The 12104-nt window shown below is 43.7% G+C and overlaps 1 protein-coding gene across 3 annotated transcripts in view; it reads right to left on the bottom strand.

Annotated features, from left to right (window-relative positions):
- PRELID3A (PRELI domain containing 3A) overlaps positions 1 to 12104 on the bottom strand; it is a gene marked incomplete at its 5' end in the record, with an annotated part of 130066 nt that overhangs the window by 100002 nt on the left and 17960 nt on the right. The window contains one exon of one of the 3 annotated variants that reach the window (XM_082853016.1): positions 3000 to 3522. The exons of the other annotated variants lie outside the window; for them this stretch is intronic. Within the exon in view, the coding sequence (XP_082709142.1) occupies positions 3439 to 3522 (84 nt within the window). The 3' untranslated portion in view covers positions 3000 to 3438. Of the gene's footprint in view, positions 1 to 2999; positions 3523 to 12104 lie in introns of those variants that run through there. 3 annotated transcript variants of the gene reach the window in all.

Genomic DNA, 12104 nt, shown 5'->3' with positions numbered 1-12104 from the left:
TAGCCAAAGCAATCCTGAGAAAGAAAAATGGAGCTGGAGGAATCAGGCTCCCTGATTTCAGACTATACTACAAAGCTACAGTCATCAAAACAGTATGGTACTGGTGCAAAAACAGAAAGATAGATCAATGGAACAGGATAGAAAGCCCAAAAATAAACCTATGCACCTATGGTCAATTTATCTATGACAGAGGAGGCAAGAACATACAGTGGAGAAAAGACAGTCTCTTCAATAAATGGTGCTGGGAAAACTGAACAGCTACATGTAAAAGAATGAAATTAGAACACTCTCTAACACCATACACAAAAATAAACTGAGAATGGATCGAAGACCTAAATGTAAGTCTGGACATTATAAAACTCCTAGAGGAAAACATAGGCAGAACACTCTTTGACATAAATTGCAGCAATGTCTTCTTTGATCCACCTTGTAGAAGTAATGAAAATAAAAACAAAAATAAACAAATGGGACCTAATTAAACTTGAAAGCTTTTGCACAGCATAAACAAAATGAAAAGACAACCCACAGAATGGTGTTGCCAACCCCATTTGCCAACAAAGTGACCAACAAAGTATTAATCTCCAAAATATACAAACAGCTCATGCAGCTCTATATCAAAAAAAAAAAAAAAAAAAAAAAAGAAACCAAACAACCCGATCACAAATGGGCAGAAGATTTAAATAGACATTTCTCCAAAGAAGACAAAGAAATGGCCAAAAAACACATAAAAAGACATCAACATCACTAATTATTAGAGGAATGCAAATCAAAACTACAATGAGGTATCACTTTTGTCAGAATGGCCATCATCAAAAAGTCTACAAACAGTAAATGCTAGAGAGGGTGTGGAGAAAGGGAACCCTTGTACACTGTTGTGGGGAATGTGAGTTGTTACAACCAATATGGAGAACAGTATGGAGCTTCCTTAAACTAAAAACAGAGTTACCATATGATCCAACGATCCCACTCCTGGGCATATATCCGGAGAAAGTCATAATTCGAAAAGATACATGCACCCCAATGTTCACTGCAGCACTATTTACAATGGCCTAGACATGGATGCAATCTAAATGTCCATCGTCTCAAATTCCTCAGGTTTTGTACTTGGGAAATGGAAGGAGCACTGATTAGAAAGCAGGGAGAGGAAAGCAGTTTGGTGGAAGAGACCAAATTTAGTTTTATTTATGTTGATTGAAAGATCCGGTGGAATTTCTAAGAAAGGGGTTGGCTTTACAGAAACTTTTTCTGTAAAAGGCCAGACGGTAAATATTTCAGCCTTCATGGGCCTCTTAGGTCTCTGTTACGTACGCTCCTGAGTGGAGGGGTTTATTTACAACCCTTAAAGATACAAAAACCATTCCCACCTCATGGGTTGTGGTTTGCCAACTCCTGCCCTAAGCAAACTGTCCTATAACAGCTGAAAACACAAGCATAGAACGTGATGAGAAGTCAAGGCCAGAAATCCAATTCACTACTGAGTCAGTGTCCATTCATTTCTTACTGCCTGCCTCTTTCACTGTTGATAGTTAACTCTTACTAGTGATTATAAAAGTTTTTTTAAAAACCAAAACATACCATTGTTAAAAAAAAAAGTATGTTCCATCAGTGAAGCCCAGTGTTCCCAATTCCAGCCCCACCAGTGGTCCCCTCAAGGGACTCTGCAGCCCAGCGACAGGCCAGCACAGGCAGAAACAGCGCTGTGGGCCGGGAGCCATGAGGCCTTCACCTCACTTTCTGGTTGGATACTTTGAGGTAGGTCCCAGTGTCCACACTTTACAGACAGGAACAAAGCTCAGAGGTCACGTGGTCTGCCCGGTTCACTCCCGCACGCCTTTAGCCCCACAGTGGGCTGGCAAAGTGCTCTCTCCCTAGCCGCCAGAGTCACCAGAACAACCCTGCCTCTCCTTTGGATACTGAAGTTGTAACAGGACCTATGAAAATCTGTTCTTAATATATGGGCATTCACTAAGGCCTAGCCGTAAGTGGAGGTCCGCTAGGGAAGACTACTCTGGAAGAAAATGGAACTTGTAACAGACACCCAGCAGGTAACTCCTACATCAAAGCACCCCGTTACTTAACATGAGGACAGAAATGCTGGCACAGTTACCCACTCTTACAAAGCCAAAAGGCACTGGCTCAAATCACAGACACTTGCAACGGTTGGTTCTAATGCCAAATGGGCAGAAGACTCTTCAAAGGATATTCAGCACCATTGCTTTTCCTACAAGAAGAGAAGCCTCTGATCCCAGAGCCCCTGGCACTGCTTCTACAGTAACAGCGAGGCAGGGCCACCCGACCAGGAGGCTGGTGCCTACACAGACCACGGGATGGCCTGGGGCCCAGCTTCCGGAAAATACTCTCGGTTTCTCTTGAACATCAGCCCAGTAACTTCTGGTTTATCTGCATATTTGACACAGTAACTAGTGCATTTCAACTTTATTCCTACCAGACTTCAGGGCCACAATAACAGGGATGTAACACAGGAAACTGAGGAAAGGCAGCAGAATTCTGGATTTCTTTCTATGCTTTTGGCAAAAAAATAAACCTTACACAAGTAATACATTGTCAAAATAAATACCTCCTCCTGATACACATTTCTCTAAAACACTAAACTGGTTGGTTTGCTTAAACATAAAAATGTATCCCATTTCATGTTCAGAAACTAAAATGAAATAAGGATGCTTTCTTTATGTTACTGTATACATATAATTAAAAACACATGTCCGTAATTAAATCTAAGGTCTGTAGTCAGTGGGAGATAATGAAGTCTGACAAATTAAGTGATGTTTGTAGAACACGAGACTTGAGTACGGGCAGGTCGGCGGAGGTTGGGCAGAGGCCACACCCAGCCCCTGACGGAGCACAGGGCTCCTGGGGCACGGAGCGCCAGGCCTGGTCTGAGCAGTCACAGCTGGACCTGGCAGGAGCCCCGGGGCTGACGGCCTGGAATGTGTCATGTTAACAAACTCCAAGGCCAACCTCAGGTTCTCACGTTTAAAACCTGCTCCCGCCCTCTGACAGGTCATCCTTCCTGAGAATCCGAGGCAAATATCCACCCAGCAAACCTGCGGATCAGCACCCACAAGAACTTTCCATTTGAATGTGGGAGGTTACAGAGTGTGAGAAAGCCATTCCTTTTTCACCCTGATACTTTGGTTTCTAGGAAAGGGATATCAAAAGTTTAACTTCTTAAACAAAAAATCTTTCCACCAAAAAAAGAAAGGTAAAGGTGAACAACAGGCCCGAATGTAGCAAATTCAGCCCCTTTCCAGAGTCCTTCTCCTCAGTGTCCCCAGGCACGCATGCAGTAACCACGAATGTTCCCTCAGACACACATGTAGAGCGTGTGTGTACAGCCCCGGCTGTCAACTTGCTGCCCGGACTCTGTGTCTCCTGTCCTGGGTGCAGGGAACCACAAGGCCAGGTGCCAGTGGTGCTTCAAGCCCTGGCGTCGGCGGGGGCTGCCAGCCCCTCCAGCTCTGAGTTCACGCAGCCGATAACCCACTCCAAGGCCTTGTGACCCGGCTGAGAGAATAGCAGTGAGGATCCTCCCGGGGAAGAAGGCCTCAGTCAGGTCCCACCGCGCTCACCTTCTCCAGCCTCCTGCCTAGGTCATCTCAGGAGAGGGGCCGCCCCTGGGTGCTGGGGGTACCTTCTGAAGGTCAGTGCAACAGCAGTGTTGACAGATACTCATTAAGAAACACTAGCAGAGAGTATTTCTCAAATTAGAAATCAAGGTTAAGTTTCACACGGCCATCCACACAGCTTCGTGTATTCTGTCAGACAACATTTGCTACTGTACTAATGGTGAATTCCAAATACAAATAAATATTGAATCCACTTCCAGACCAAACTGAAAGTTACAAAGCCAAACACTTTTGCACTAAACAAATTTTGAAGATAATCACTACTGCTTTCTTAATGACTAACACCCCCCAAGAAAAAAATGTATTGATAATAGGAGAATAAAAACCCAGCACATGCATGTGCTTATTTTTACCCAAGTCCAGTCTACCAGAAAATTAAAGAGTCCAAATAACTGACATTTACAACTGTCCTTGCCCTAAAAATGCAATCTTCCTCCAAAACTACGCAGGGAATTTCTGCACACCATAGCCATTGTAGAAGACTCACAAGAATCCACCCTTTCTGGCACTTTTATCTCCACTTCAAAAATGTGGTTTGCACAGACTCACAGATACAGAAAACTAGAAGTTACCAGTGGGGAGAGGGAAGGGGCGCGATAGGGGTGGGGGATTAAGAGGAACAATCTACTACGTATAAAATAGAGAAGCAATAAGGATATATGGTACAGCATAGGGAATATACTCAATATTTTATAATAACTATAAATGGAATATAACCATTAAAAATTGTGAATCACTATGTAGTACACCTGAAACTTATATAAAATACTGTAAATCAACTATACTGCAATAAAAATGTATGTGTATACACATATTTTTTAAAACCATGGTTTCCAAAATGACAAATATTCATGTCTCCCTCTAGAACAGAACTCCCTACATGATAAGTTTAAACCATTACCTCTATGAGATTATACAGAGTTACCTAGAGGTCATGGAACAAGAGGTTCACTGCAAAAAAGAGTCACCCAGTGTAGAGGGCAATGCTTCGCGCTGACTGTGTCAGAGTAAAGCCCCCAACACAGACAGACACAGAGGAAAGCTCCCTTCACACTCATCTCTATAGACAGGAGGGAAGCAAGGACAGGATGCCATAATGAACAGGAAAGATTTAGAAATCTAGAATACAGTTTGCCAAGACAAAAACTAGTGGAAAAGTTGGAAGGTTTGTCAATTTTGTTAATCTTTTCAACAAAACAACTCTGGTTTAATAATTCTATTATTTTCCTATTCTCTATTTCCTACTCAGCTTACAAGTATTTTGTTAAGGATTTTTGCATCAATATTCTTAAAGGATATCAGTATGTAGTTTTATTTTCTGGGGGTGTCTTTGCCTAATTTTAGTATCAGGCTAATACCGGTCTCTCAGAATGTTAGGATGTATTCCTTCCTCTGTTTTTTTGGAAGAGTTTGTAAAGGATTGTTGTTAATTCTTCTTTAATGTTTGGACTTTTCTTTGTTGGGAGGTTTTTAATTACTGATTCAATCTCTACGTGTTACAGGCCTGTTGAGATTTTCTGTTTCTTCCTGAATCAGTTTTGGTAAGTTGTGTGTTTCTAGAAATTTGTCCATCTCACTTAGGTTATCTAATTTGTTCTGGTATAATCGTTCATAGTACAGGCATAACTTGGAGATACGGCAGGTTCAATTCCAGACCATGAAAATAAAGCAAATATCACAATAAAGCGAGTCACAAGAAATTTTTGGTTTCCCAGTGTATATAAAGTTAATTTTATACTATACTGTAGTATATTAAGTATGCAATACCATTATATCTAAAAATATATATGCATACTTTAATTTAAAAATACTTTATTGCTAAAAAATGCTAATTATCTGAGCCTTCAGCATGTTGTAGTAGTGACATCAAAGATCACTGATAACAGATCCCCGTAACAAATATAATGAAAAAGTTTGAAATATTTCAAGAATTACCAAACCATGACACAGAGACATGATGTGAGCAAATGCTATTGGAAAAATGGTGCCAACAGACTTGCTTGAGGCAGAGGTGCCATAAACCTTCAATTTGTAAAAATAAAATGCAGTATCTGCAAAGTGCAGTAAAGTGAAATGCAATAAAATGAGGTATGCCTGTATTTTCTTATATCCTTTTACTTCTGTAAGGTCTGTAGTAATGCCCCCACTTTCAATTCTGATTTTTTTATTTTGAATCCTCTTTTGTTCTTGGTCAGTCTAACTAAAGGTTTGTCAATTTTGTTAATCTTCTCAAAACAACTTTTGGTTTCAATAATTCTATATTTTCCTAGTTTCTATTTCATCTCCTCTCTAATCTTTATCATTTCTTTCCTTCTGCAAGCCACGGATTTAGCTTCTTCTTCACTATCTATGTCCTTAAAGTCAGGTTAATGATTTAACAGCTTTCCTCTTTTTTTAACGTATGTGTTTGTAACTATGAATTTCCATCTGAGCACTGCTCTCACTGCATAAGTTTTAATATGTTGTTTTCATTTTCATTCATCCCATTTTATGATTTCACTTATAATTTCTTCTTTGACTCACTTGTTGTTAGATGTACATTTTTTAAATTCCACATTTGTGAATTTTCCAGTTTTCCTTATGCTATTGATTTCTAACTTCATTTCTAACTTCATTATGATCACAAAAGATACTTTCTATGATTTCAGTCTTCTTAAATTTACTGACACTTGGTTTTTGGCCTAACATATGGTCTATCCTGGAGAATATTCCATGTGCTCTTGAGAAGAATGTGTATTCTGCTGTTATTGAGTGAAGTGTTCTATATGTTAGGTCAAGTTGGTTTACAGTGTACTTCAAATCCTCATTTACTGATCTTCTGTCTATCCAATAATGGACCTTCTATCCATTATTGAAAGTGGACTATTGAAGTCTCTATCACAGAATTGTCTATTTCTCTCTTCTGCTAATGTTTGCTGTATATATTTGGGGGTTCTGTAGTGTGGTATATATATATCTTTCTTTGCCTTTTGTAACAATTTTTGCCTTAAAGTCCATTTTTTCTGATATTAGTGTGGCCACCCAGCTCAGCTCTCTTTTAGTTACCATTTTCATGGAATATCTTTTTCCATCCTTTCACATTTAACCTATTTATCTCTTTGGCTTTAAAGTGAGTCTTTTATAGGCAGGATATATAGTAGGATCATGTTTTTTCATCCATTCTGCCAATCTCTGTCTTTTAATTGGTAAACTTAATCCAGTTACCTTTAAAGTAAATGTTAAAGATGTACTAACTTCTTACATTTTGCTATTTGTTTTCTATAAATTTCACAACTTTTGTTCCTGAATTCTTTCTTCACTGCTTCCTATTATGTTTGATTTTCTTCTAGTATAACATTTTGATTCCCCCTTTGTTTTATTTTTTATATAGTTTTTAGTTATTTTCTTACTGTGTATTCTGGTAATTATAATTTCATCTTAAATTCATAAAAATCTAGTTTGAATTGATACCAGTTTTAGCTTCAATAGTGTATTAGTCAGGGTTCTCCAGAGAAACAGAACCAATAGAATGTGTGTGTGTGTGTGTGTGTACACATACACACACACACACACACACACACAGGGATTTATTTTAAGGAATTGGCTGCTCTACTTTTGGAGGCTGCGAAGTCCAAAATCTGCAGGGTGGGTTAATCAAGATTCATTCAGCGTCCCACTGTAGGTTTAGGTATTTGACTAGAATCCAGAGTTCTACAAAAGTTGATTCTGTCATATTTTTTCTTGCCAGTTTATTGACTGTTTCAATGGGAGGACTGTTCATTGATTTGTTTCAGAAGTGGGAGCACCCACCTCTACCATTTTCCATGAAGTCACTATTTATGTATTTTTTTAACCTTTAATTTTGAAATTAATGTAGACTTACTGGAAGCTGCAAAGGTAGTACAGGAACAGCCAACGTCCCTCAGTAACGTTTTACATAATTGTAGTGCAGCATCAAAACCAGGAATTTAACACACATAGTGCAGCACAGAGAGCTTTAAAGAAGATCACTTCAAGCAAGGCTTAGCTGTATGAAATTTCACATCAGAGACAAAGAGATCCTGAAAGCTTTCAGAGAGAAAAAAAAAGCCACATACAGAGGCTCAGGAATTGGAGTGGAAAACGATGGAGCGGTGCCTTCAAAATTCTGAAAGTATTTTTATCTACAGCTGTATGTCCAACCAAGCTTTCAGTGAAGAGTGGGAACAGAAGGCACATTTTCAGATGTGCCAAATCTTGGAAGCTACTATGGCGTGTCCTTCCCCATCCTGTGGTAAGAAACAGAGAGAGGAAGGCAGGGAGGCCAGGAGACAAGGGCTCCAGGAGGGGAGACAGGCCGAGGAAATGGCCAGGAGGGATGACAGCCACACAGCTGCTGCTCAGAGAGAGCAAGACTGGCCTCCAGGAAGTACAGCACCAGAGAAATGAGAAAGGGGTGTGCTACCTACAGGGTCTGACTTTGGAAAAGGATGTCACAAGGTGCTGCAGAGAGCAGGTGAAGAGGTGAAGAGTGTGGGGGACTCAGCCAGAGACTTCTAAAAATAAGATTAAATAGATGAAGAGGATAAGACAGTTACTACCTTCAAGGAGAAAAAAGCTACGTAAGAAAGAAAATGTAGGAACTTCCCTGGTGGTCCAGTGGGTAAGAGTCCGTGCTCCCGATGCAGGGGGCCCAGGTTCAATCCCTGGTCAGGGAACTAGATCCCACATGCCGCAACTAAGAAGTCCTCATGCCACAACTAAAGATCCTGCGTGCCGCAGTGAAGATCCCGCATGCCACAAATAAGACCCGGCGCAGCCAAAATAAATAAATAAATATATTTTTTTAAAAAGAAAGAAAATGTAATTACAGTACACTTTTTCACTTGGTTATGTATGTTAGGTTAGGTTAGGTTAGGTTACTATGTTATACATAGTTATGTATGTTTTAATTATGGAACCAATGTGCTTTTAACAATAAGTTACAATATAGCTACATTGGAGAAATGGGAGAGGGGAAGAAGATTTAAGAGAGAAAATAACCATCTACCATGGCAGGAAGTCAGCAGATAAAGTCTAAAATTGTTGAATCAAGAAATAGCAGAATATGCTTATTTATTTAGAAATCTAACAGTAAATGCCAAAACTATCAAAAGAGTGAACAGTCCCCTCAGAAGGGTAGAAGAGTGCTTTGCAGAAGAGGTAAGAGGGATTGTTTTTGTCATAAAACTTTTAACTCTATTTCACCTTACGCTATGTGCATAAAATATTCTCATAAAAATAAAAATGAATTTCATTTCATTTTGGATTGGAAGTACTATTATCAAAGAAAAAGCAGTACCTAAAAAAACCACAGTAGAATATAGTTCTACCCATCCTTTATGGAGAGCTTCTCTAAAGTTTTTATAATTTGAAACACACTAAAAGAGATACTACATTTTACTTTTGAAAATGAGAAAATTAGAACTCCCAGTGGGAGGTACCTTGACGCTAACAGAACAGCTGAGAGCTTGAAATCACAGCCCTTTTGCTGCGACCTCCTGACAGTGGCTGTGGGTGCCTGCGTGGTGAGGAGCAGTACAGGCTGCGGTCCGGCCGGGGGCCCCGGATGGCGGGACAGTCTAGTTGCAGCCCAAGGGCAGAGCATGCGGCTATCCCCACCAATCCTAACTGTCCCTGTGTTGCCCCGACTCTAGCGTGTGCAGATCCGTGACAGGGGTAAGACACGGACACACGTCAACTGCCTCTGAGGTGACAACTGGTGGCCAGATGTGTGTGAAGAGACCGGCAGTGAGACTGTGGATCAAGGGCGAGTGAGGGAAATGGGGTGTCCTCTGAAAAGAGACAAGCTCTTTAGTGAGACCCCGAGAGTCGGCAGGAGAGCTGGAGCTGAGGAAGGACAGATAAGGCCCCACAGCCGTCTGAGCAAACCCGACGCGGGTGGCAGAGCAGGTGCGTGGCTCAGCATGGAGTGGGCAGAGCGGCGGCCCGGCCTCCTCCCAGCAGGTCTGCTCCCCGGGGCCTCGCTCCACGGGCGCCACCACCAGCTGGGCCTCCTGCCCTGTGTGATCATGACGGACAAGCCTGGCGGAGGTTGTGGCCCAGCAGCTCCCACCTATCCCAACCCAGCCAGGACCGCACTCCAGACTTGCTTCTTCCTTCTTCTCTTCCTTTTCCTGCTTTTTGATGGTTTTTTTGGTGAGGCATCTGATTAAAAATGGAGGCAGTTTAGCTCTAGTTTATGAGGAAACAGAATGTGACAGAGTCCACAACTCAAAGTGACAGCATCACATACACACCACACACACTCCACACACACCATCAAACACACACATGCACATGCACAAGCAGGACGCCCACAAGGTGGGCAGGCTCTCTGCATGAGGTCACCCTAGTGGTTCATCCAAGGAAGAAGGTCGTGATCCTGAGTTCAAGGTGAAGGTCCTGGCAAACTTAAGCATCACTGGCTTAAACAAAATCAGCAGGAAGTTCTTAAAGGAGCCTGAGCCACGGGGCTCACGTCTGTTGACAGAGGCGCTGAGTGTGCACACATGCTACAGACAGACTGACCGACTGACCGACCGACGGTGGGAAGCAGGGCCCAGAGCAGCACAGCTCGGAAAGCCAAGAGTGAGAGGAGGTTCAAGGAAGGAGTAAGGAGTAAGGATTCCCTGAACAGAGGGAAGCAGAAGTACAGAGACGACTGCTGACCACACGAGTGTCAAATCCGCTCTGACACCCCAGCCACTTGGCCTAGGAAACCAAGGAGTGTTTGTGAAGCTCATGGAAATGCTGCAGACGGCTTCAGCCACAAAAAGCTACTGGCCAGTGAGGATGCACAGCTGGCAGCATGAGGGGAGGAGGGCTGCCTTCTCACCACAGCACTGACACCCAGGCCTGGGGCACCTTCACAGGAACGTGGGTAGGTATTCTAGTCTTGCCCCCAATGAAAACTGCCCCCATAAGATCAGCCCTTCACACTGTCTGGACCTGCTCGTGAGAGCCTTCCTGCTGAGGACACACCAGTCCCGGGACACATGACCATGTGCTGAGAACAGCTTGAAGGAGAAGCTGAACTGCCCTCAGAGACGAGATAACAAACCTGAACATAAATCCTGCCACAAAACGAGTTGGTGCATTCAGAGGAGGATGAACCCAGTTAGGTTTTTCACTACAGGGCTGGAGACCCCCATGCAGCTGTGTCTTGCAGACCCCCTCCCAGCACGCAGGCCATGCACACGGTGAGCGGGCACCAGATCCTCCCCAGGTTCAAGAATCCTGTAGTTACCGCCGCTCAGCACAAGGGGCGCTGCAGGCCTCGTTAGCTCAGGGCGCGTTCAGCATTTTCAATTATCCACTCAATAGCAGCCCACCCCTGGAGCAACACAGAAAGATTTCAACGTGGTGTCAGAAGTCCTGCCTGTCTCACTGCAGACAGCAGGCTATGCAGGTCACATAAATGCACAGGGACAGCCCCGCAGCTCTGCAGCAAATGCAGCAAAGACGTTCTGCAGGCAGCTTCTCAGCCCCAGAAATAAGGTGGCACCTGTTCTGCCTGAAATTGCCGCACCAGCTTGAGCTATGCTGAGTTCGCAACCTTCATGAGTGCCGTTACCTACTGAGGGCAGTGATGGGAGCATGGCCCCTCAGCCTCCTCCGTGAGTCACCCCGAACTTCTAGCTCCTGAACTGCGTGCGGGGCCACCCGCCTCTCCACCTCCATCTCCCCCTCCGGTTCCCCCTCTGGCTTCTCCTCCATCTTCAGGCCACTGGCTGCCCCGGCATCCCCCAAACTTGTCTGGGATGCTGTCGGATGGCAACCACAGCTGGGGCAGCCGTGATTCTCCACAGGCCTCCAAAACAGCAACCCCCAAATAAAGTGAAATAAAAGACCTTGATCTGGCCTCACTGAGTTTCCCCTGACTTTTCTCATAAAGGGCTGAGGTGAATGGTCTCACCCAGTGCTGCCTTCCTCCCAAAATATTCTTCAGCAAACACTCAGGCCTGCCCTAAGCCAGACCCCAGACACACAGAGTGAGTCGGTCAGGTTCTGTCCCCACGGCTCGCAGAGTGGACGTGATGCGTGCTGCTCTGGGCAGGGGGCCTCCCCAACTTCCTTGAACTGAGCTGAGCTACTGCCGACCTTCCTCAAATCTGGATTTTTCTAAAAATAGGGCAGACTGGCTCTGTATTAGTGACTAGACCAATGAGCCTAAACGCAAGAATAAATGGCTCTTGGCCAAGCCGTGACCTGAGCGTGGTAGGAAGGGAAGGACGGCTTAGGTGCCATCCCACTGGTCCCAGAATGAAGACTCTCTTCTGACCAAAAAGAACGAGAGAGAGAAGGGGAGAGGGGAGAGTCGGGGTGGCGGCAGAAGGAGGATGGCAAGGGGAGCTGGGCAAACAGCCAGGCCCTGCTCTGGCACCCAGCACTGCCTGGGATGTGCCTCCCAAACACCCAAGCTCTTCCTGCCAACCCCGCTGGAGAGGCCAGGGCTGA

The sequence above is a fragment of the Leucopleurus acutus genome (genome assembly GCF_964270905.1).
Source record: "Leucopleurus acutus genome assembly, chromosome: 13".
NCBI classification, from domain to species: Eukaryota; Metazoa; Chordata; class Mammalia; order Artiodactyla; family Delphinidae; genus Leucopleurus; species Leucopleurus acutus.
The sequence above is the reverse complement of the archived record's forward strand: the minus strand, read 5'-3'. Positions and strand labels throughout refer to the sequence as shown.